Source organism: Engraulis encrasicolus, chromosome 4 (assembly GCF_034702125.1).
Source record: "Engraulis encrasicolus isolate BLACKSEA-1 chromosome 4, IST_EnEncr_1.0, whole genome shotgun sequence".
Classification (NCBI taxonomy): Eukaryota; Metazoa; Chordata; class Actinopteri; order Clupeiformes; family Engraulidae; genus Engraulis; species Engraulis encrasicolus.
In genome coordinates, this window is record NC_085860.1 from 31,706,332 (window position 1) to 31,733,009 (window position 26,678).

The 26,678-nt window shown below is 42.5% G+C and overlaps 2 protein-coding genes across 5 annotated transcripts; one reads left to right on the forward strand and one right to left on the reverse strand.

Annotated features, from left to right (window-relative positions):
- The first annotated feature begins 1,311 nt into the window (after positions 1-1,311).
- Positions 1,312-5,621, forward strand: chrm2b (cholinergic receptor, muscarinic 2b). Its single transcript, XM_063196117.1, has 2 exons — positions 1,312-1,394; positions 4,085-5,621. Exon 2 carries the CDS (start codon positions 4,107-4,109, stop codon positions 5,619-5,621), a length of 1,515 nt encoding a protein of 504 aa, XP_063052187.1. The 5' UTR covers positions 1,312-1,394; positions 4,085-4,106.
- Positions 5,622-9,908: 4,287 nt separating this feature from the next.
- Positions 9,909-25,063, reverse strand: prr5a (proline rich 5a (renal)). Of its 4 annotated transcripts, none has more exons than XM_063197200.1 (10): positions 24,888-25,063; positions 23,521-23,729; positions 21,241-21,351; positions 18,278-18,358; positions 16,660-16,708; positions 16,403-16,454; positions 16,149-16,240; positions 15,227-15,367; positions 13,176-13,314; positions 9,909-11,317 (listed from the first exon to the last, which is right to left on the reverse strand). In XM_063197200.1, exons 2-10 carry the CDS (start codon positions 23,682-23,684, stop codon positions 10,755-10,757), a joined length of 1,392 nt encoding a protein of 463 aa, XP_063053270.1. In that variant the 5' UTR covers positions 23,685-23,729; positions 24,888-25,063; the 3' UTR covers positions 9,909-10,754. The 4 variants fall into 4 exon arrangements, with proteins under 4 accessions (XP_063053270.1, XP_063053269.1, XP_063053268.1 ...); XM_063197199.1 differs by having other exon boundaries at positions 16,403-16,457; XM_063197198.1 differs by having other exon boundaries at positions 9,909-11,314; positions 16,403-16,460.
- Positions 25,064-26,678: the final 1,615 nt, after the last annotated feature.

Consider the following 26,678-nt stretch of genomic DNA (forward strand, 5'->3'; position numbering starts at 1 on the left):
AGGTTTCTACAAGTGGACAAGAGGGATGAATGGAAGCGAGCGATGATGTGTAGAATTGTTTGAAAAGCTACCTGACTGTGAGCACCAGGCAGAACACAGACTTCTGGTTTCCATCACACAAGTCTTGACTTCCACTGAAGTATCAACAAGTAGGCCAGCTTGTTGAAGTGCTGCACTTTCCTTGGTTGAGTCCTGTGCCAAAGCCTTATTTGGATCCGGAGACAATGATGGCTTGCATAAACTGGGTCCAGTTCAAGCAAGAAACACATGTGACCTGCAAATACTGTGCACCTTAAAACAAACAGACAAAAATATTTCCCTTAATGCCTTGTCAAGTTCAAAAACACTCTGGACCGATGAATCTTAACCCTAAAAAAATACTGGAAAATATTGAACTTGACAGGAGTCAAATATGATACTGACAAACATTAGGGGTGACATTATTATTATTATTATTATTATTGTTATTGTTATTGTTATTATTATTATTATTATTATTATTATTATTGTTGTTGTTATTGTTGTTGTTGTTGCTATTGTTATTGTTATTGTTATTATTATTATTATTATTATTAGCCTAGGCTAGAACTAGGCCTTGAAGAAGTAGTCTAGGCTAATAGTAGGCCTAGTAGTAATAGTAGACTATGGGCTTTATAAACATAAAATACAATTCCTTTCTTACAGCAGTCCATGATCATTTGACAGCTGTTTTATTGCAACAGTGATAAGCTGTGTTTTGCCAGATGTACATGAGTGCTAACAGCAAGGTTGTCCACTCCAAGGACACGATGGAACTCCGTGTTTTAACTTTGTTCGGGGTTATCAGAATAAACGCACGCACGTGTTTGGATTCCCAAGCAACGCTTGCAGATTGCAGATGGGGGAGAGTGGGGTTAGCTCTAGGCTCGCTTTCACTGAATACAGGCAGTCTCAGCGTCAAATTGTGTCGGTCAACATGACCACATTAGCCTACATTTCATAAAGAGACCCATTTATCACGCTCTCCGAGGTCCTGAAATGTCACCACTTAAAATAAGAACGTGCAGACACCAGTCTTGTCCGGACAAAAGACAGATAGCCTAATTAGTCGAAATTAAGTTCCCCTGTCCAGATTCTCCCTTTCAGTATTAGCCAACTGTAGTCAGACTGAACGTACACTGTGAAAACATTCATTGGCCGCGCGTGAGATTTTGACGCCCTCTTAAAATGAGTGCTCCACCTATTCCGAGTATAGGCTACTGTCATTTCTGCTGTAGTAACTCCTCGAGTTTTACAGTTTCTCAATGCAAGGTGGAGCATCAGCGGTTCCATGTGGATTTACTTAAATGAGATGCCTGCACAATTCATCGATTTGACAGGGCTTACTTGAAAACTGAGGAAGGACAACTATTAAGGTATGCTATTTGAACATTACCATTCATGTGCACTTTTGTAGCTATGTAGTCATTTAAATTAATAGGCTATGGGTATGACGTACCTTACGTAGAATAGTCTAAATGAGTAGGGACAAACAAATATATAGCCTTGGCTTATTATTAAATGAGGCAAACATTGTTCCTCCTAAAACGAGGGACAGAAAGCCATAGAGAAAAGCGTGTTACCTGCTTTCGAATGGGGAAAGGCATTATTTCCTGAACTAAACAAAATTAAAGTTCAATATTTCCAACTCATTATTAGTTCAATATAGCCTACACGCCGTGTTGCGAGTTCAGATATAACACATGATGTCCAAATAACATTTTGCTCTCATTGCCATATTACACGTTCCTGCAACAGCCTGACTATTTGTGGTATTTCCCACAGTGTTGTGGATCTAGGTGGGAACTGTCTGCCATGCCTGTAACCCAATAACCTAATAATACAGTAGTTTAAACAAAAGTGGTCTACGAAGTGTGTGTACATGTGTGAAATTAACAGATATGGTTTTACAGCAAATATAATGTCTGGGTGAGGTGGACTGAGGCCTATTTTGAGGTCTGAAGTTGGAATTCATCTGAGACCTGCCATTCATGTGTCACTTTTGTTCACTCACTCACTGACGCACGCACACACACACACACACACACACACACACACACACACACACACACACACACACACACACACACACACACACACACACACACACACACACACACACACGTCTATGCCTGTGTACAATGGACCTGGAACTGAAAACAAATAAAGTTCCTTTTCTTTTTACACTATTAATAGTTTATGGTTCCTTTTTGTGTAATATTAGGCTACTCTTCGACTACTATTGTGTAATATTAGGCTACACTTCTCATGCTTATCCCTGGTGTCATCTTAGCTCTATGTTATAAGCCTCTGACACTGCACTTTATATATTTACTCTATCTCTATTTCTACTGAATGAGGTAGATAATTATATTTTAGTTTATACACCTCTGCGCATTGAACTTGAAGCTTGAAAATAAAATTGTCTTCTGGGTAAAAGCAATGCAGCCTTAGATGGAATTAACTGAACTGTCTGGTTGCAGCAGATTGTCTTACATTTTAAAGTTGGCGCAACATTTAATTTATTTTACAGTACAATGATAATCCTATGAAGAGCCTCTGGGCTGTCTGGCTTTAAATAATAAACACTGTAACTGCCAGTGTACACTTACTTGGAGAATGCCTACAATACACAGGGCCGCTGGCAGTTTTGGGCAGCCCCGGGACAAATCAGATGCCTGATGTCAGATCCAGGGTGATCGAAACGTTGCTTTTTAAATAATAAAGTTTGTTTTTTTTGGAGGTCATTGGCAGTGTGCAGACCTAACGCCTTCAAAGGCCCTGGGAAAAGTCCCAAACTTTTCCCCCGCCACCCAATAAATAGGCCCTACAATGTAATGAGGACACAGACCTGGGTCCACTCACTCCTTGGGCCCAGGACAACTGACCCCTTTGCCCCCACCCCACCGGTTGGCTTCCCTAACTAGCCATGCTGTCAGTGCATGATCAAGGATGGATTAGGAGACTGCACTCTGGCCCAGAGAGAAGGGATGCAGAACAGGAGCCTGAACAGCACAACCATGTATAGGCAATAAAAACATATCAGACAGTAGACACTATATACAATACTGTATATATAATATCAGCTACATGGTTATAGGCTATCATACACGTATGCTGGTACTAGTGGGCCTGCCCAAAAAGCAGAGTTGTGTAAAGTAGAAGTACTCTTACAGATGGACTTACAGCGCTATACTGCCCTACAATTTCAGAACGCAGTATAATTCAAAATGCCAAACTGAGAAAAAAGGCTTTAAAGTTTCCTTTCTGTCCACGCGACTGTGTTGGAGGTAAAGTGGTGATGACACTTCCATATAATACTTTTTTATGGTGAAAATTTATGCACGCAAGAAAAAAGCAAAAAAAACAACATTCTCATGAATTTTTAGCTGAAAAATCATTATACTGCGCTCTGTTGTGGTATTACTGTCTACACCAAAACCACGGTGTCAATGGAGAAGTGCAGTATAATTCGCATTATACTGCGTTCTTGGCTAGTAACACGTAACCTCCTAAAACCAAAAAGCGCAGTATAATCAGTTTTTTGCGTTTTTTTCCGAAACGGGACCAAGTTGGGCCAAAAAATGTTAACACAAGAAAAAGAAGGTATTTTAAAGCCAATTTCCGGTCTAAACCCATTTTCGACCATTTTCAAGATACTGCGTTCTGATATTGTAGGGCAGTATAGTACAATACTGCACAGATGTAACCATGTAATGTCATACCACTAGTTGTAATTACACATCTAAGAGTACTTCGACTTTAAACAACTCTGCCAAAAAGGTATGGTAGAATTATCTTTAAATGCCTTCAGGACATTGTGTGAATTTCATAGCATACACAGACACTGTTGTGATTTTTTTTGTTACTGGTAGTTTTAACATCATGAAATGTAAATCCACTATTTTTGTCAAAATGTGGAGCTTTATTGATGATGACATGACACATTTCAGCTAAAGGTGCTCTTAATCTATGATGTGTGAATTCAAACATTGTTAATCATTGTTCTGACATTTTGTGTGATGTTTCTTTCCATCTATGTAAATCCTCCTCTGTGTCATTCCAGCTTGCCCTGTGAGGCCTATGAAATGGAGGCCTTCAACGTCACTGCCAACAAGTCCCTGTCTGTGAATGGAACAGACCACCCGGCCATGAGCCTTGGCACCATGGTGGAGATGGCCTTCATTATCCTCGGGCTGGGCTCTCTGAGCCTGGTGACAATCATTGGCAACGTCTTGGTCATTGTCTCCATCAAAGTCAACAGGAATCTCCAGACAGTCAACAACTACTTCCTGTTTAGCTTGGCCTGCGCGGACGTCATCATTGGCCTGTTTTCCATGAACCTCTACACAGTTTACATAGTGGTTGGCTACTGGCCACTCGGCCCGGTCGTGTGCGACCTGTGGCTGGCTCTTGACTACGTCATGAGCAACGCCTCGGTTATGAACCTGCTGATCATCAGCTTCGACCGCTACTTCTGCGTCACCAAACCGCTCAGCTACCCGGTCAATCGCACCACCAAGATGGCGGGCATGATGATCGCCGCGGCGTGGATCCTCTCCTTCGTCCTGTGGGCGCCGGCCATCCTCTTCTGGCAGTTCATCGTGGGCGAGCGGACGGTTCCGGAAGGGGAATGCTACATCCAGTTCTTCTCCAACGCCGCAGTGACCTTTGGCACGGCCATCGCCGCCTTCTATGTGCCCGTCATCACCATGATCGTGCTGTACTGGCACATCTCCAAGGCCAGCCGCAGCCGCGTCAGGAGGGAGAGCCGGAGGATATCCAGCGACAGCCAGGACAACTACAAGGCAGGTGCCCTCAGCCCAGGAGGAGGAGGAGGAGGAGGAGGGGGAGGAGGCAAGCAGTTCAGGAGGAAAGGGAGCAAAGGTGGGCACAAGGCAGCAGGTGTAGGAGGCCCACATGCACAGACGCTCATGTTGGATGCTGCGGCTGAAGACCCCACCACCGGGGAAGATCAGGAGACCGAGAATGACTCCACCTCAGGCAGCGTGCTCGCCTCGTCCAATCAGAAAGAGGAAGAGGGAGGAAGAGCGGATCGTGCCGGCAGCAACGGAAACGCCCAGTCGGAGCAGGCCAATCAGCAGCAGCATCTGCACCCGAGCCAGAGCAAGCTCAGATCCAGCTGGTCCAAACTCACCTGCATCCGACTGCCATCCCAACCACCACCAGCAACTACAGGCGATGACAGCTACACACCTGTTAGTGATGTGACGTTTTGTGATGAGTCCCTTACCAGGGGGCCAAGTACAGTTCCTCAGAGGATCGTACAGTGTGCTCTCCAGGCGTCGCCCAAAAAGAGGAAGCGCAGAAGCGCCCCGTCGCGCGAGAAGAAGGTGACGCGGACCATTATGGCCATCCTGGTGGCCTTCGTGGCCACGTGGACGCCGTATAATGTCATGGTGCTCATCAACACTTTCTGCAGCAGCTGCATACCAAACTCCATGTGGACATTTGGCTACTGGCTCTGCTATATCAATAGCACAGTGAACCCAGCCTGCTACGCCTTGTGCAATGTCACCTTCAAAAACACCTTCAAACAGCTGCTGCTGTGCCGATACAAAAACATTCGCTCGTTTAAATGAAGAATGTTTTATAACACTTGTTTTTTTTTTTAAAGAAATGTATGAACAGAAAGTCTTAGTAGGCTATTTATACTAGTCTACAATTCTTGGGTTAACATCAGACAGAAGACCCTGCTAGAGAACACTGCTGTACTACGTAGTACATCTTCTTATAAAAGCCCATGACAGACATTGTCATTTACAGTTAGAAATGATCACCACTGCCTTAACGTAAACGCTTGTGATGAAATGTAAGGCTTAACTTTGACTTGATGTCTCTACTATGATGGGACATGCATACAAGAATATTATCTTATCTTCATCCTCAAATGAGTACAATTCAGTTAGCTATTGCATCTAAGCATTTTATATCTGAAGTCATGGTGCTCATCAGCTCCTTCTGCAGCACCTGTAAACCAGGGGTGCATTTCTGGAAAGCGAAGTTGCTAACTATGTTAGCTACTTTGTTGGTTGCAATGTAATTTCCCATTGGCAACTACCGAAGTTGCTAACTGCTAACAACTACGCCTTCCAGAAATGCACCCCAGACTCCATGTGGACCTTTGGCTACCTGCTCTACTATCAACAACATGATGAGCCCGGCCTGCTACGCCCTGTGCCATGTCACCTTTAAAAGCACCTTCAAACAGCTGGTGTGCCTAGCCTGGTCCTGACCATCCCATAATACTACATGAGCCAAGTCTCTTGGCGGAAGTACGTAGGATGGTGCACAAGGCTATGGTGTGCAGACACAGAAACACAATCCTTTAAATGAAGAAAGATATCACAAAAATAGAGCGCTTTGACAAAAGTTATTTTAGAGGTTCTCGTGTAGGGAGAGGATTCTATGACGGCTTGTACACAGACGTCACTGCTGAACTACCTACTGCACTTACAACTACTGAATGGTTGTCAGGGCAGACCCTCAAAGATATTGAGACAAATGACTATTACCACTGCCGTCATTCTGATTCCTTTTGATGAAATCACATTTACGGTAAAGCTCAGCTTTGCAGTGATATCCCAAATTAATCAGAAAGACATTTTCTCTTTTTCTTGAGTCAGAAATGAGCCTGTGTGTATAGTATTATCATTATTCTGATGCTGTTATACTGTTGGTTATTGTGTTTAAAGGCCCAGTTTGTAATTTTAGCTGTTTATTTCCCACATGTAGGAACGTTGCCTTTTCCTTAATTTGATATTGTTCATCAATACTCTACATAGCAAAAAGAGTAGATCTACCCACTGGTCTGATAACAGTAGGCCTAGGTTTTGCAGCCAAAGATGTCTGGTTGGCCATTCAAAATGACTGAATGGGGAGAAGCCACCTACTCATGTATGAACACGAATGAATATTAAACTATTAATTAGAAAGTACATTTGTGAATGGGCAACATCAATTCTAGAAATAAACTACTAAAAATGACACACTGAACTTTCAAACATAATTAGATCTCATGCATGAAAACCCAAAACCTACAGCATATGTAACCCCGTCATTTCTTGAATTCTACTGTTTCCAGTCACCAAAGGCATTGTTTTCGGATCTGTGGAGGATTTGGGCACTATTTGGCACAAAGCCACTCATTGCATTTCTAGACTGAGGGAAAACAGCTATTTGTTTAGTAAGGTGCATGTAAGGTATTAAAATGTCTATATTTGCTTTGAGACAACTTTAGTTGAGATATTGCTTCATATAAATACAGGTTGTATTGTATTGTATTGTATTATATTGTATTTGTGATATTATAGTATATGTGTTATATATAGTATATATGATATTCAGACGGAATCACATCTTTTTTGAGACTTAGTCAGTATTATGTCTTTCTTGAAGACATGTCTACCTATTTTTATCTTAATGTGTTTTTCTTTCATTGTACTGCTTCATTCATACTTTAAACAAAGCTTTTTTTTCAATTATATGACGGCTTTGTTTTGTGACCTAGCTGTGAGAGATTTGGGCGCTATGTACTGAGGTATGATTGGGACACCTCAAGGTCCCTCCTTAATTTTCTAGGTAGACAGCTCTCAACTCTTGATTTACCAAGGTGTGTTAAACAATTACAACAATGTTCATACTATTTTTATATGGACCTAGCATGCTATGTTGATATATTAAGGATTTATTTTATAAGCCTCAGTATTTATTTTTAAAGAGAGTATATATGTTTTAACGTCTTTCTTTCTTTCTTTCTTTAACTTTCATATTTTCGAAGCAAGCTGTTTGTAGTACTTTTAATTCAATTGCATGGGTAACCTTTTAAATAGCATATTAATCAGGCACTTATCCAGATTGTGAACATTGTGCGAAAGAGAACAACACCCAGCCAGAAAGTCGTTATTTTAGCATTACCATATGAAACATGTGCGATTGGAAACAAGTGTGAATCGTTGCTTTCAGTAATGTGTGAACACAGTGAAAAATGTACCCCCCCACACACACACACACACACGCACACACACACACACACACACACACACACACACACACACACACACACACACACACACACACACGCACACACACACACACACACACACACACACACACACACACACACACACACACACACACACACACAGGATAACGTCCAATGCTCCGATAGTAGAACCTATGTCTATGAGCCATATGCAAAGATATCTTGGTGTCATCTCTGATTTCTAATCATTGTAAACAATTTTAAGATGCCATTTGTGAAAGTCAGTTTGGAATTACTGGTACATGGTGACAATTTTTGTTTACTGAGAAATGGTGGTATCATTCAGACTGAACAGAGTACTTACAGGCAGAGGTGTCAAAGTAGAAAACAAACCTGCCACTGTTTCCTTTCAACACAGGTGACTGCACAGAGTAACTGGTTTACAATTACTGTAAACCCGTTTCTTTGTCTTGTGATCTGCTGATTCTGAGTTACTTAGATCATTTTTTAGCACTTTATACCTGGGGGTCAGTATTAAAGTATACCTCATTAGGTACCGTGGAATAACTGATTGAGCAACTATATATCGCATCATGTACTTGTACTGTTGTGTTGCACTTACAACATAATTTTAGTTTTACCTTTGACACCGCTAGTCTGCTTTTAGGGGCCCGGGCCCGGGCACTTTTGGCTTAAAGTGGCCCCTCATAATTAGCGGTGCAGAACTGACTCAACAGTGTGTGTGGACTCACCTTCTCATTTAATTATTTCTCTTTATTTTTGTGGCTATTTACAGAACTTTTCAGGGAGGGCATCAAAACTGTGAATGAACACGTGTATAATTATGTGCGTAACAAAAAAATGAAAATTTATAAAAAATAATTTTAAATAATTTAAAAATATCAAAAAATGCCAAACAGTGACGTCAACACAGCAAAACTGAGGGCCTCACATGTTTCAACAAGCATATTTTTCTGTCTATTTTCAAGTAAAAATACCTAGTCAGTCGAGTCAATTTTAATTGATACAAGCAATACAAGAGAGATTTTCTTGATCTGATAATGGGTCACTTGGTCAGTATAGCTGGTTATCTAGGTGTTTCAGTGATACAAAAAGTAAAAGTGAAAAACCCTGCCACAGATTCCCTCCAACACAGGTTTGACCTATCCAAGTTAACTGGCTACGACTCAATATCAGATCAAGAAAATGTCTGTAAAATGGTTTTATTGGCAAGTGTTTAAAACTAGGTTTTAGGTCTCAAAATTCTAGTTCTACAATTCTAGTGAGTTATTGGAGGACTTTAATGTTCAATTAGGATTGACATGACTGCCTGGGCATTTTTATTTGAAGATAGACAAAAATAAGCTTACTGAAATGTGTGGGGCCATCAGTTGTGCCGTGTTGACGTCAGGTGGATAGACAGCTGACATCGCTGTTGGACAACAGCTAGAATTATATTTTTTGGTAAGCACATAATTCTCCATGTGTTCAAGCACAGTTTTGATGCCCTGCATGAAAATACACAACGAAAATCCACGAAAATAAAGGGAAAGCATGAATGAGAAGGTGAGTCCACACTTTTGGCCTGTACTGTATTTTTAAAATATATATATTCATTTATAACATTTCTGAAAATAGGGGCCCACAAGGGTGCGAGGCCCACCGGGAAATGCCCGGTATGCCAGATGGCCAGACCAGCCCTGCTTTTAGGCAATACGCCTATTACCATTTCCAGCTCATGTTACTGATAGTAAACATTCCTGTGTAGGCGAAATGTCAACTGCACACCAAATGGTATACACTAGTTTCAGCAAATGTTAAAAGTTCATTCAGATATCAGTTTTTCTGTACTATGTATAAGATACAATAATATTTTGACACATACTGCAGAGGCAATCAAGAAGAGGTTTATTGAATCAACGTTAACACACATGATTTTCTATCAGCCATATTTTCCAGCATAAAAAATAACTATCAAAACCTATCAAAATCACTATCTTCATTGAATTGAGCACCTTTCAAATGTTCATATTTAAAAGGTTGAGCATGAAAAATTCATATCAGTTGAAAACCTCAGTAATAAAAAAGCAAAGACCAAAAATATTTTACATGATTTTAAGTTAATGAAAAAGTAAACAAAGAAATGTTCTCAAGTCACTGCTCTCAAAAATACAGAAACCACAGAGTGCTGAAAGCCAGAAAATAAAAATGCTGTACCTGGATTTCAGAAGAAAAAGGACATTATTTTTCTAATTTTTCAGTTCAAGTTTGTGAAATTACATAAAAGCTTACCCCATCTTTATCCCAACCACAACATGACAAAACAGAGGACAAGGAGTGCATTACAATCGTGGTGCTTGCGAAGAACAGCTTCATCTGAGCATTAACATCCATAGTAAAATCCCTTCTAGTGAGTGGTGGTGAAATGTGCAGTGATTACATTCAAGCTTCGCTCAACTAACACCTCTCTTAACAAATTCTAATCTACATTTCCCATTTGTTGTTTTTGTGTCAGGAATTTGTTCATGAAAAAAGAGAAACAAACTTAACACACTCAAGAGCACTTGAAGCTTCAAAACAAGTTTGTAATGTCCATCATTTCTGCAGTTGTGAGCAAAAACAAGATTTCAGACCTTTTAAATGTAACCTCAAGAATAAAATTTAAGAAAAACAACTCTTCACGAAATACTAGTGAAGGAGGCCCAGTGTGATCATGGCTTTTTCCGGAGGGTCAGCTGGTCTGGCGAGCAGTACCGTATGAATCCGAACGGCAGTGAGAGAAATCGATGAATATGCCGTCCTGGTCAGAGTCCAGGGACTCCAGGGGCTGCACCATGCCGGCCTCAGGGCTGGAGGAGCAGCTGCCCGGAGAGGAGTGAGCCCCCTTGCCCAGCTCAGGGTGACAGGGCTGGCCACTACCGCCCGCGTGGTGGTGGGCCCCGGCACAGTGTGAGGAAGGGAAGATGGACGCTGGAGACAGGAGACCTGGCTGGACGATGGAAGGAAGCCCTCCTCCTCCTCTGAGAGGCAGGTCGTGCTCCAGGCCCAGGGAGAGTCTGGAGGTGGAGCTGGTCTCCACGGTGCCCGGCTGGTAGCCTGGCTGGTCCAAGCAGGAGGAGGTGACGTCGTAGGCCGAGTGGCGGCGGATGCCAACGCTGCCCAGAGAGCCCACCTCTGAGTCGTACTCCGCCACCGGCGTCAGCATGGGAATGTTGTAGCTCTTGGAGCGCACCACAGGGTTGGTGCCGTGCGGGTCGCCTGGCTTCGACCAAGACCAGTGCAAGTGTCTCTCTGCTGAGGTTAAGAAATACAGTACAAACAAACACACAGACAGAAAGGAACTCAGAATGGATGGCCGATTCTGTGTTAAAGTAGTTCTGTATACATTACTATGTTATACTATAATAATGTGACTTGATATGTATGAATTCAACACAACGTGAGGATAACCTGGAAGGTTGTCTCAAGATGACTGTCCCTTAGTGTGGTGTTTTACAAATGTTTAATTTTCCTGCTCAATCTGATAACCAGTCTCTGGAATATTTTCTCAGAAATATTTGACTTAATTTCAGTCTTTATTTTACCATGAAAGAGTCCCCATTGAGATTAGAAATTGAGATAGATATGCCTCATGACCAAAAGGCGACAAAATGATGAGTTACAAAGTATTGAAACTTCATCAGCATGAGCATAGGTAGCTACGTGTTATTTTTGAAGAAGTGAAGAGCTCTTTTTCTAAATGAGATATATCCATTCTATAGAATGTTGGGAAATTGACATTTTTGTATTGGGCATTCTATTGAAATGCATTGCTAAATGCATTGTTATAGAGGTTTTAAAGTATGTTCTCAAAACATTTGAATGGCAAGAATTCACATAGATGATAGGACCTCTTAACAGTCAATTTGGAAAAGAGCTCTTCAAGTTTAATATCTGAGACGCTGATCCCCCAATCCATATGGCTTTTAAATGATGCTCCTAAGACTTAAGTGCATCCTATACACAAGTCATTATGTTGACTGGTTGTAGCATTTTGTTTGCCCCCCCCCAACCACATATGACAACTTTCTTGACCCTGCCTCATCTTGAACTGGGTCTGGCGAGGCTGGGCTATGCTAGCTGATCCCAATTCTTAAAGGAGGTTCATGTAAACAGATCCATGTGAAAAAGCATTCAAAAGCAGACACTGTGCTCCCTGTTCTGGCAAGAGAGTGAAAACTCCGGGACAGCCAACCACTATGCAAATACTCTCAACAGACACTCAGGATTGATGCTCAAGATGCTATCAGAGCACAAAGGAGTGAACGTGTGTGCACATCCCTCCAGCTGGGCTATATGCGGGACAATTGAAGCTCCATCCAAGCAAAATAAATAAATCTGCAATACTGCTTGCATTCATATGATTTAATCTTATTGAATGTTTTATTTTTCCCTAAGATACTATCAGTCTTTCCATTGCGTGAGCGTTAGTCAGTAAAGGTGTATTGCGCACTTTCCTCCTGCTTCCTGAGAGGCTGGAATGGCCTCTCCCTCCCCCTGATCACAGCTTTACTGGAATGCACGTCCTCTGCCTCCTCCCATTCTCCATTACAACAAAGGTTCATTTAAAGGCCAGCTGACCTCTGACGACACCACAAGAATGCCAAAGTTCTCCTTTAAAGGTAGAATGTGTAATGTTTTTTTGCCCATTCGCCCATACACAAATGCTATCTTTTTCATTCATATTTACCCCAAACAAGTGACATGGACATTTTCATACATGAATAGGTGGATCTTCCACCAATTTCAATGATTACCGTAGACATCATTGGCTGCAACACTTACTGCCCTTTGGTCAGACCAGTAAGTAAGTTTAGTGCTTAGTAAATAGTACTTAAATTAAGCAAATTCATAGTACATTCATAAAAAGATCAAATTTGTGAATGTGCATCAGCACACATTTGAATGACTATAATTAAATACTGGACCTCGTAAGGACCAGAGTGAAGAGCTGAGTCCTCCCTGAAATTAGTCGACTTCACAACCCATCTACTTCAGTAGCAGGTGATGAGGACAAAGGTGGCCTTCAAGTGAACTGATTAGAGAGGCACACAACATTGGCCTTGAAGCACCCTGAGCTTTCGGAAAGCAACGCCAATGGATTGTACTGTACCGTATGAGTAAGAGTAGTCTGGGATGCCGTTGTCATGGGAGCGAAGGCCTTGTGTTCCGAGGTAGGGGGACACCACCCTCTGCAACAGAGACTCCAGCCTGACGTATTCCTCACTTACGCCCTGGGACTCATGCACCCCCTACACGCACACGCACACACACACACACACACACACACACGCACACACACACACACACACGCACGTACACACAGGCAATTTGAGTCAAAACCAAATCAGGGGGGGCGCTGTGGCGCAGCATGCTAAGCCCCCCACATTGGGCTTGCATACCCACGGGGACCCCGGTTCGAGTCCGGCCGGGGTCATTTCCCGATCCCACCCCGTCTCTCTGTCCCACTAGCTTCCTGTCACCATCTCAGACTGTCCTATCAAATAAAGGCATAAAAAGCCCCTAAAAATATATATATTATATATTAAAACATTTTTTAGAAACACACACATAGAGGCACAAAAACGAATCAGAAGACAGCTCTGAAAGGTGTAATAATGAAGATGGTGATTTGCCTGGAACTAAGAAGGTTTCTCATTGCATGAGAGATCTGATCTTAACTACTGTTTAGTGTGATATGAGTTATGATCCTTGGGGATGCTGGATGTGGGACGATCTTGGATTGTGAGTCTTGGAGAATGTAGAAGCAAATCGAGCAGTATTCCTGAGGAATCTGAAGATTTGGGACATGCGATGAATTGTGGATATGTGTATTCTATTTTTTTCTTCAATATTTTTATGGTCTATTTGTGCATTGATTGAGGGTAGGACAGTGGAGGGCATGACTGGAAGACCCTGGCCGGGTTTGAACCCGGGTCCCCACTGGCCTACAAGCTATATACAAAGCCTATAGTTGGTGCCATAGAGCGCTGCGCCACGACACCAACCCAGGAGCTGTATTCTGCGGGAATGTGAGACTTGACATGAGCTTGACGGTGCCCATCCACTAGTCAGTTTGACGCAAGCCGTACCAACGCATTCAATTCATTTTCAATGAAATGCGGCAGATCGTCGTTACCGGACTCGCAAAGCATGTTGGGATTCCGGCACGGCGAGCGTGGCTCCGGTGGCACGTCAAAAGTTGAGCTCTCCTGAAAGTTATGCAAATTAGCAGCGGCCGACGGACTGCGTTACCCAATGACTGTTGAGCACATGAAGATGTCCCATGATACCTGTGGTCATCACGAAGGTGCATTTCCCTCCGTAAAAGTAGATTTTTGACATCTATCGAACTTTTGGATGTACAAAATATAGACTACAAGCATTTATGTTGCATGTGCTTATGATGCCTGGGTTCAAATGATTATGTTCGATTTCGACCACAAGCATAACAACGCGAGGCCAAGCTGTGTGTGAAAAAAACACATGTGCCGAGTTCGGTAAGAGCATTTTGAACTGTAATTTAGGGGTAGTTGGTTTGCTATATCGATAAAAACGGCTAGAAATGTAGATTGATGTACTTCCTGTATATAACTCCCGGGCCACGCGAGCTGTAGTAGCAGTGCGTCGACACTGGGGCATCCAGTACGTCGAGCTGCGATAACGTAACGCTATAATGGATCTCTAGCCTTACTCTGTGGGAATGTTGAATGCACACCATGTTACTGTACAAAAGATTTTCAAAATGGTAACAAAGGAAAATCATAGCACGTGTTACCAAAGCAAAAAAGTGGGATCAAGTTCTCCTCCTCAATTTCTTCTCGGTCTCCTAAATGGGCATGACTTTCCACTGAGCTCCATGCATTCATTCTCCTGGTCTCCTAGTCTTCTAAAGGGGCATGGCTGCATAGCATTGCAGCTTAGACCACATGGATTCCGGAAGAAACTACGTATATAGAGGCTGTATCTCAAAGTCAAGGATCCTTGCCTTCCTAGGACGTGAAACACCCAGTGATTGAATACTCAGTGGAGTTTACCAAAGAGTATCCAATCACTGGGCGTTTCACGTCCTAGCAAGGCCAGGATCCTTGACTTTGAGATACGTACAGCCACAGTCTCTACACTATCAATCGTCTGTGCGTCGTCTGAGTCACTTGTCTGTACCTGTAGTATGAGGAGCATCTGTACGATGGAGGGGGGCACGCGGGCGCGGGGCCGAGTCAGAGCCTCCTCCAGCTTCAGGTTAAGGGCGATAGTGTTGCGGAAGTGCAGTAGGGCCAGCTGTCTCACCGACGGCTCCTTACCCTGAGAAAAGAATGGCACAGTGAGTTTACTCTCTCTCTCTCTCTCACACACACACATACACACACACACACACACACACACACACACACACACACACACACACACACACAGACACAGACACACACACACACACACACACACACACACACACACACAAACACACACACACACACAATCACTATTATGATGATTTGTGTTATGTGAATATATAAAATAAGATTAATATAACTTTTTTGACTTTGTCATGGCTGTATATTCTACACTAGCCATCCCCACCCTTTGTATATTATCATATTCTGTACTGCCTTAGTTGTGCTTTTCTGTACTGCTTTGTATATTGCCCTATTCTGTACTGCTTTGTATATTGCCATGTTATGCACTGTAATATTTTCCCTCACTCTGTATATTGCTGTCTAGGTCCTCTTTGTAAGTGGATTTGGATAAAAGTGTCTGTTGCTGTTGTGTATGTTCTGTACTACATATTGACAACATGAGAAACAGTCCTAAGACTATGGTTTAGGTTTAGGGGTAGGCTTAGGTTTGAACAATTTAAAAGCAGATAACGCCACATCACATGATTGAGTATACAGTAAGACTGACCTTATATTACTGACTAACAAGGTTGCCAGATTGGGCGTTTTTGCTGTAAAGGTATGTCCATAGAAATCAATAGAATTTAGTTCAAGTTGGGCAGGATTTGGTGGTATTTGAGCATTTACTGGGCTGGGGATACACAGTCCCAACTGGCAAACTTGCTGACTAATAGGGTGTTTGGGTTCACCTGCACTGGATGGAATATGGCTTGAAGCATGGACAGGACATCCCCAAAGAAGAAATCCCACGTCTCTGCTAGTGAGTCCAGCAGTTTCTGACCTATAATCAACGCAAAGAGAGAGACACACAAAGGGGCTTAGATGAGGACACAGGCGGGAACGTCCTGGATGACACACAGGCAGGACTACAGACTCGAGAACAATCACTCAGAAGATTAACTTCATTGAATTACTGTAAGACTGACAGCAGAAAGATATATACCTTCGTAGAAACGGATTTTGTCACGTAAAATGACCATTCCTTTTGTCAGCAACTGCTTCTGAGAAAAAGGCGAGGGGAGATTCTTAGCATTTCAATGAAGCCAAAGTTGAAAACATTTTAAACACAGGTCTGTGTGTGTGTGTGTGTGTGTGTGTGTGTGTGTGTGTGTGTGTGTGTGTGTGTGTGTGTGTGTGTGTGTGTGTGTGTGTGTGTGTGTGTGTGTGATATTTCTCATATGATTGGTAACAATTACATACCTGAAGGTAATCTGTGAAAAACGAGCCCAGCTCTGTTTTCAACAGCTGTCTAAATGACCAACAGCAAAACAAGTAGGCATCAATAACACAGACCTACAGTAACAAATAAATACAAACTGTTTTCTGACACTTAATACTAATTTCTCAAGATTGTTTGTTGTAGCAGTGGGGCCGGGAGGAGAAGAGTGGAGTGTTTGTGGGGGTCTTAGAACTGCTTGCACTATGTGACTTTGCACCTCCAAATATGCTGCTAAAATGCTGCTATATGACCAATGGACTATGATGGACTGCACTGTGTGTAGTACAGCATAGCCTTGACTATTTTGTATTTTACTACTATTATCATTTTTGTTTTTATTTTGTCTTCTATTCCTTCCCCTACGTGTATATGTTCAATGTTATTTATATCCCCGAAACGCGGAGCGTCAGGGATGTAATGGTTTTGCGTGCGCCGCTGCCGCCGCGTCCGCCACGTCTGCCGCCGCGTCCGCCGCCGCGTAAGGTCTTTCGTGTTAACGCGATAACTTTTGACCGGGTGGATGGATTTGTCCCAGATTTTTTGGGTGAATGCTCCAGGGCAGGTTCATGAACTGATTCGAGTTTGGAGGTCAACACTTTCAAGATGGCTGAATTCAAGATGGGCGAATTTTTGTTTGGCCCATAACTTCTGACTGGGTGGATGGATTTCTCCCAGATTTGGTGTGTTAATGCTCTAGGGTAGGTTCATGAACTTATTCGAGTTTGGAGGCCAACACTTTCAAGATGGCTGAATTCAAGATGGCTGAATTTTGGTTTGGCCCATAACTTCTGACCAGTTGGATGGATTTGTCCCAGATTTGGTGTGTGAATGCTCTAGGGTAGGTTCATGAACTGATTAGATTTTGGAGGCCAACACTTTCAAAATGGCGGAATTTTCATTTGGCACATAACTTCTGACTGGGTGGATTGATTCGCCCTGTAAGACTTTATTTTAAAGGTTCACCCTTTCAGTGGATCTACCACATTAGGTACAGTGTAATAACCAGCGTAATGTATTTAATACCATGTAATAACAGTGTAATACCAGTGTAACAATATGCAATACCTGTAATACCACTTATTATCATATACGTTTATGAAAAGGTGGACAGGAGTGGTAGAAATGATGGGGGACTGGAAGCCTCGCGTTTCGGGGATATACCTTAAGCAGTCGAAGGCGACTGCACAGGCAGTCTAGTTGTTATTTATAACTCTAATCATTTATTTATTGTTACTGGTTTATCACTGGTCTCTCACCAATGTTAAAGGCTCAGTATTTTTGATTACTTCCTCACTTTACGGTTATTGGTCCATCAGTGTTACTTATCCTGTCTTGCACTTTGATGTCAGTCTGTAAATGTCAGTCCTGTGAATGTCTATGTCCTTCATGGTATAGAGAGAGAAAACATAATTTCAATCTCCTTGTATGACCTGTGTATATGAAGAAACTGACAATAAAAGCTGACTTGACTTGACTTGAGATGCTTATGCTTGACCTGTGACTTGTTTCCACACTACTAGTATTCTGCTCTCATCTCACTCATTGCTCTAGCAGGAACAGCACAGACAGGAAATCAGCGTCTATTTAAGGGTCACCTACCTCACACCTTCATTCAGCATATAGAGTTCATTATCACCCAAGCCCTTCCTCTGGAAAACCCCTATCACTGAGTTGTGGATGCTGCAGAAACACAGACACAGACAGAGGGGGATATACAATCTCAAAGGTCCACTAATGAACTGTATGTATTACTATTATCATTCATCATCATCGTCATCATCTTTGTCATCGTCATCATCATCAACGTACAGAAAATGATTAAATATTGATGTCACCAATAGAAAATACAAAATGAGAATGGTTGCTTTAAACTTTAAACTGCCCGGTGTCTCAGAGTCAAGCTGTACAGTATGTGCTATTGACCACCCCCCTGACCGCATGACCGCACCCCATGCACAGCTTGCTATAAAAATCAATAATTGTGCATAATAACGGCTGCACAAATTACTTACGGCACTCTAGCTTGTACTGAGAACTGTGAACTTTGCCCCACTGGTGAGAGCTGAAGGCCCATTCATAGACATATTAATCCCCGGCCTCCAAGACTTGATTCAGACAGTGACCCCTCCCCCCATAAACCCCACTACCCCCCACCTACTGTACTCCACACTACCCACTACAACCCCACTACTTTATCCCTGTTTGACATCCACTGCCATATGCCATGTGTTTACAGTATTTACAGTATGGCGCATGGTGTCTATGAAGATTCTCATTCATCCCGGTCTTGTTGTACAAATAGTTAAGCTGTAACCAACTGGACTTCTTCTTTGAGCTTGAAGCTAGCTCACTCCTCCATCCAAGAATCTTTGTCTGACCAGTCCAGTAGCTTACAGATAAATTCTTTGGATCTGAAACTATTCAACTAGCAGTCCGTGGGCCAGAATCAGTGTGTTTAAAATTTCCTTCAAATTTTAGTATTGCCTCATGTTATGTGCCCCTCAAAACGCCACACTGTAAAAAATGCAGTGTTAATTCAACACTTGTAGATTAGATTTAACGTAGAGATTGCATTTGTTGCCACAGTGCGCTCTGGGCGTTGCATTAACACTCCATATTTTAGTGTGTGCAGTGATTTTTGCATTTGGCCTGGAGTACTTTGGTACTGAAGTGGAATAGCATTGCAGTAGCCTACATGGTCTGCACTCCAGAGCAGTGTTAATTTCGTCAGCTTTTTTAAATTTAGTCTTAGTCTTAGTCACATTGACGAAAATCAATTTTAGTCTTAGTCATATTTTAGTCATTGCCTTCCCAATTTAGTCTTAGTCTTAGTCAAAATGACGAAAATCAATTTTAGTCATAGTCAAATTTTAGTCATTTTAGTCAACATTTCAAATTTTAGTCATTTTAGTCAATATTGTGGTCTAAAATAAATAACCTACAATGGCTATTGTTATTTCACCAAGTATTACTAATATAGCCTATTGCAGCAAATATTCACCTTGTTACTTGGTCATTTGCCACCAAAACCCGAATCAGTCATGTCAACATCATAGAGCAAAAGAGCATCACACACACACACACTTCCAGGTGCAGGCTGCTCTCTCTCTCTCTCTCTCTCTCTCTCTCTCTCTCTCTCTCTCTCTCTCTCTCTCTCTGGCTCTCGTGCATTAGAAGCTGCTGCATATTATTTGATTTTGAGTTTGATCACGGAGGAAGCTACATGCTCTTCTTCACCTGACCGCGTGATTTAAAGTCTGCAGATTGCCGGCAGTGGGAACACCAGACATCCCAAGTCTCCATGAAGTTGAAAAGTCTCCCTGATAGTGGCTTCCCGATGACCACGAGTCAGATAAAATATTGCTAATGTTAGACTATGCAAGTTAGCGGTTTTTGTTTTCAATTGGTAATGCGAGATAATGACTCGGGCGGCATGCGTGGAATAGGCTTAAATAGATTTCGAGAGCACACTTCGTATGCCCTGCAAAAGTCCCAGGAAAAATAGTTAGGCAGGGGTATGCAGACTGGACGATAGAAAGGACATGCACATACAAATATTTAAACACTAATGCTGTTTTGTTTGTCGGGGGAGTCGAGGCTCGATAAGCATGACCCTGAAAAGAGTTTTTGGAACTTACGCTGCAGACGCATGGAAATGCTGTCGAATTCCTTGGGTCTTTTAGCGTTGCTCTCGACGAGAACAAGTTTCAAATCTCAACAGTTTAAAACTCCTTAGCGATCGCCCATCCATTGATTCTTTTCAAAACAACAGTAGCCGTGCCTCTGTTTAGACTGGCCAACTTTCCCCCTGCTGGCGCGCGCTCCCGCGGTGACTGATTTAAATAAATTCACAAATCCGACCTTCATGATTTGCTTGCGAACTGCCTACTCATATGGTTAAACAACAAATATAGCAAACAATACAAAAAAAGAACAGACAACGAACGCCAAGTGAAAAGGAGAATAGTGGAAGCTCGAGGAGGTTTAACATGACAGTATCAGAGGAGGATTGGCGCGACTGTCATTACTGCAGAAACACATGTCTTCGTCATGGACAAGAGGGTCGTTGAACATGTTTCAAAATGAACACTTCCCTCAACGTCGGCTATTTTTTCTCTTTCTATGGGAATGTTTTAGGACCTAAACTCAACTTAAATGGACTCACTGAACTACTAGGCTACAGAACTACTGACTGAGCCGCGCCATATACTGGCTGCCGGCAGAGACAAGCGAGGCAACAGGGTGAGCGCAATCACCTATTAAGTTCAAAACTCGGCATATATTACAATTAGCCTACAATTTGCAAATTAATTATAAATAATTATATTTTTTAATGTCCATTCGTCCATGGCTTGTAAATTTCGTCTCGTCTTAGTCTCCTTGACGAAAATATTATTTTATTTTCGTCATATTTTTATTTGCTGGAGGCAATTTTTAGTGCGTCATCGTCTCGTCATCGTCAAGGGAAAAAGGGGCGTTGACGAAATATTTTCGTCATCGTCGTGGTTGACGAAATTAACACTGCTCCAGAGTGAAGCGTAGTGTCCTCCACTGTACTGTACCTGTTCCAGATGGCGTTGGGACCACTGCCTCTGTCCTCCAATGACGACTTGTCACTCTTGCCCAGCTGGCTGAGGTTGGGAGAACTCACTAGTTTTAGCCGGTACAGAGTCCTAAGTTCATGAAAGTTTGTATAAAACAAATGAGAGTCCATTATAATATGTTTATGTTATTAGAGAAAGACATACATTAATGTGTTAACAGGAAAATAGAGTATGAAACAAATAACAAACAAACAAATATAAACCAATAAGAGCTCAATAAACAAATAGGAGCTCATTACAAATGTATTTAATATGTTATATTAACAAAGATTCAGAGAGATGGGGAGGCTGAGGTCTGAGGTGGGTGTGAAATCAGTTGCTCAATCTTCTGGTGATTTCTTGAGAAATCAGTTTCCTTCCTACTACCACCTCCTAAAATGTGTCACATGTGCCACATGGACTTTTCTCTACAAATTCTTGTTTTTCAAACAAGTAGAAATTGGAGCATAGTTGTCATTCTTTTTGAGGTCAGACGCAAATTGTGTTTGTGTCCTGTCCACGATTCTGCAAAATAATAATTATTTCCACTAAAACATTGCTATTATGAATCATGTGTCTGGTTAATGACCAGGTAAGAACACATTCATTCTCCAGCACCAGTGTATTCATACTGTATACGTTCAGGCCATGCACAACATGAAATCAGTAGTCAGTAGTCAATCTAATGCAGGAATTATACATACAGTCAGGGTTCTAAATCTAACTTTTTTCATCACCAGCCAAAATGGCTGGGAGATGTTAATCTTACTAGTCTTACTAGCTAAACACACACTCACTAATGGGTCAAAGTGGCACTAATTTGGACTTTTCTACCAGCCAAACTGAAATTTCATCAGTATTTGACTGATTGGCTCGTGTTCATAGAGCCGTGATACTGAACAGTACATTTTACAGTATTGATTCAACACTGGAGAGCACTCTGCATCCAAATACACATCAGAAGATGCTTAAGCGACTCTCTAAGTGTTGGATTAAGTCTGCAAGATGTACTGTGGAGGACCAAGTAGACAAGTAGACGAGAAAACTCTAAGTGTTAAATTAACATAGCAAAATGTACCGCACTGCAATTAATCAGCAGCCAAAATGGCTAGTAGATGTTAATCTTACTAGCCAAACACACTCAGTAATGGGCCAAAGTGGCAGGTAAGTTGGTCTTTTCTACCAGCCAAACTGAAATTCACCAGCATTTGGTCGGTTGGCTGGTGTGAATTTAGAGCCCTGCCACACTGTATATACAGTAAATGCCTGTAATGTACTGCTACCCATTGGGTTACGCCGGGGAATGATTCAGAACCGCTGGGATTAATAAGGATGACATCATCTTCATCATCACCATGATCATCTTCATCATCATAGAGCCTCCCATTGAGAAGAACTGCTGATGAGCCTTAACCTTGCCCTGGATTGGGGATTATATTTCCATTGCAGGCACACTGTATGCCATCTGCTCCCTCACAAAGTGGTTGATTGGTAGCAAACACTGGTAGTCATAATCTTTTATTTCAATACATTCATTAACGACTACTGATTTCATGTTTCAGAATGCAAGATGGAGGCTGTAGTTTCAGGTGTAGGCTTTGCGAGAATGAAGTTTCAAAGAGAGACAAAAAAATGTTTTGCTTTCCAAAGCAGAGGCACAATGTAGCAATATAACACATTTTCTCTGGATTTGATTATTCAGGAGTTGTACACTGATAACAACTAAATATTCAGCAAGTCTCAGGTGTCATTTTGTCATGTCAATCAATGTACACAAATTATGGCGGTGAATGTGACAAGAGCACAATTTCACAATTGTCACGGTCTGTCACATGCACTCTTCGGTCTGCACAGGATATTTCCCCATGATGACAAACTGCTGGGGAAGGACAAGGCCAGCATACCAATGTAACTGAAGAGCTTCTACTTTGGAATGCTGCTGCCTGCAAACTGAAGATCTTTAGAGCCAACACCCAGCAGACCTTAAAACTCCACCCCTCTCTGTCACAGCAGGAAACTAACAAACTGCCTTTACACATTGCTCAAGCTATACATTATGCAGTGTGTGTAAGATGTGTGTACGTGTGTGTGTGCAGGTGTGCAGGTGTGTGTGTGTGTGTGTGTGTGTGTGTGTGTGTGTGTGTGTGTGTGTGTGTGTGTGTGTGTGTGTGTGTGTGTGTGTGTGTGTGTGTGATGGCTCAGGTTCATTCACTGTGTTTTAAACTCAAGGTAGGCGATTAGCTATGATGCGAGCCTCACCTCCGGATCGGATGATTGCTCCCATCCATGTAAAAGCAGCGTGGTAGGAGAGAGAGGCTACTACTGGAAGGTAGCCTGGGGGAGGAGGAGGTGGTGGAGGAGGAGGAGGAGGGTGAGGAGGAGGAGGGGACGCTGGGCTGGACCCCATTTAGTCCATCCAGCATCTTTCCTGTCTGGCCTATAACAGGGCTTCAACTGCTTTGAGGATCCTGAGAACAAAACAATGCATGACCTATAATGGGTCTGGGGTATTTTATATTGCATTCATTCTGTTTCATTAGAGTCCTGAAATGAGGACAGACAATGGTAGTTTACTTACTTATTAAACAGACATTGAACCATCAAAACTATAATTCTATGTAGTCTATAACATTATAGGCCTACACTATTGGATACAAATGGTCTATCCAACATTAATGATAGGCTATATAATTGTCTGCAGTCAGGACAATTAGCCTAATGCCCTGAATTGTCTTTTGTGAATACATTGTTTAACGGAAATAATAGGCTAGAGCTCGGAAGTTCACGAATCAGTCGTCTAAATTATTAATATCCAGCCACTTCTAGACAGTAGGCCTAATGTGTAACCAACAGAAAATAAATAGATCTAAAGAGGATTATTCCATTGTCTGCCAGCAGGAAGAGCGTCTATTTATTGTTTTTAAAATAGTAGGCCTACTATTCCCATGTCCATTAGGCTATAAACACTTTATTTAAGTATTTTAGGGGGGGGGGATACTTTCTCAGGGGAGACAGTCCAGCGCCACCTACCAACATCACACGTCAAACAAAGAGAGGCTACCATGTAACAAAGACTCACATCCCACTCATTTCCCGTCAGACGTAAACAATGTAGGGCTACGACTGTGATCGTGGTAGCTGTTTGTGTGCAACACCTGATGTAGGCAAAACGGCACGTAATGTAGCCTCTTCCAGGTTAGGCGTAGGATGTGTAGCCTAAAAGCATACGATACAAACTGTCTGTCATCCGAACAGGGTACCGTGATGTGCACTGTACCCTCGCAACCAGAAACACAAGTAGCCTGGTCACCATTCTGCCAAAACGTGGTCTGCGAATTTCCCTTAAATTTGCTGCTCATTTCTTGATTATTTGAAATGGCCACGTCGTCCTCCCTTCAAGATTACAGGGGTGGCGTTATACGCCCTGGTAAACAGCAAAAGGACTACAAAAACAAAGACTAACATCACACACTGAAATAGCCCAAGTCTGTGGACAAGGTTGTGAAGCAATAAAACATAAACCAGATACACAGGAACATCTCAAGCTATAGCAACGTACTACCTGATGGTAGGAACGCCTGCAAGCTGGACTGTGTGTTTAAAAAGGACCAGACAATAGCACTTACTTTCATACAATCCTTGTTGAATCCGTACCGTTACTGCTGATGTTGTTACACGATCCCACTCATTGTAATCCAATGTGCCCTGCCGCTGTAGGGTGCGCGTCACTCCAGGGTTGTACTCCTCCCGTTACCGCACGAGGCAGACGCTGCTGTCTGACCACCCATGGCCAGACTTTCTGTGAGAATGTTTGCGACAGATAGCGTGCACGCGCGCTGTTGTGTCTGCGGAGCGTGGACCTCGAGGAAAAAAGAATAGGGTACTCTAGCCTACCAAGCTCGCTTTCGGTTAGTCTTGAGTGTCGAGTCGTTATTATTTTCATAGACACAGACAAGTCTACACTTGTAAAAGTCTTAAGCAAACAAAAAGAAAGGAAGGAAGAAAACACGAAATTCCACCTGTCATCCGCATCGTGGATATGATAACAAAAGGCGCATTTACTTGGTGGGATTAACCCAGACATACAGTTGCCTCCCTGTCCAAATTACGCCGTTTCAGTAAATTGCATTTGCATCAAAATTATAGGCCTAGACTATGGGAACTTTAGACACACACACACACACACACACACACACACACACACACACACACACACACACACACACACACACACACACACACACACACACACACACACACACACACACACACACACACACACACACACACACACACACCGTGCGCGCGCGCAGCAAAATGAAACCCTAAACCAAATCTGAGAATTAGTACTGCATTTTGGCTTGTATGGCCACATCATGAGCCTCATCAGGAACATTAAGGATAAAAGCAGCGTTAATAACAATGCTACAGCAGGTCAGATAGGCTATAGACTTTATGTACATGACAGGACACCAGGACAGCCCCATGAGCAGGTGTGAGATGAGTCATCAGTAGACCCACAGAGGAAAGCATGGCCTACTGAAAATGGCATGCAGGTGTTGTGGTGTTGCCACAATTTCTCAGATCATGCATGCAGACATGCAGGCTTGAACTGGTATGGTCATAAAGGCCATTTCCCAGTGAGCCAGAATTGGACTCAACAGACCTCAAGGGCCAACGCTGTTGTTTTTTGTTTGTTTGCATTTTCTAAGAGACTGCTCCCCAATTTAGAGGTAAGGGGATGCTGGGACTTTTTATGGTCCTCCCAGTCCAGCTCTGCAGGCATGAATGGCTAGCGAATGGGAGGAATTGCCCTGCCAGGATTCAAACTCTGACCTCAGAGGTACCAAACTGACCACTACACCAAATAGCCAGGTTGGAATGGCAGTGCACCTGCCACGACCCTAGTCATAGTCACACCACCATGACCTCATCTGTCTTCTTTTTAAAAAAAAAATTTTTTTTTTGTCTTTTATCGACTTTATTTGATAGGACAGTGGGAGAGGTGGACAGGAAGCGAATTGGGAGAGAGACGGGGAGGGAATCGGACCCGAGTCAGCCGCATGGCAGGCTAGTGCCCTACCGGTTGGCCACGGCGGGGCCATGGCCTCATATCTCATTAATTAAATGTACTGTTCTTCATGGAGGCTAATGTTCAATATATAGTCTGCATAACCTGTTTGTGATTAATTGCTTCACGGTAAATAGACTACAGAGCATTTAAGTGATGAGCGCTGTGGCCTGTGACTGCAATGTTGTTATTGATTCAAATTTGTGTGTAACTCATGCTTTGCATTTGATTATTTGAGGATGATTGGTATTGAGCTGCATTAGTGTTGCTTTGGCAGGTAGCCTGTGACTGCAGACAGGGGAAGGGCCTATTCAATATTTTGTGGAAATACTCGACTACATTATAA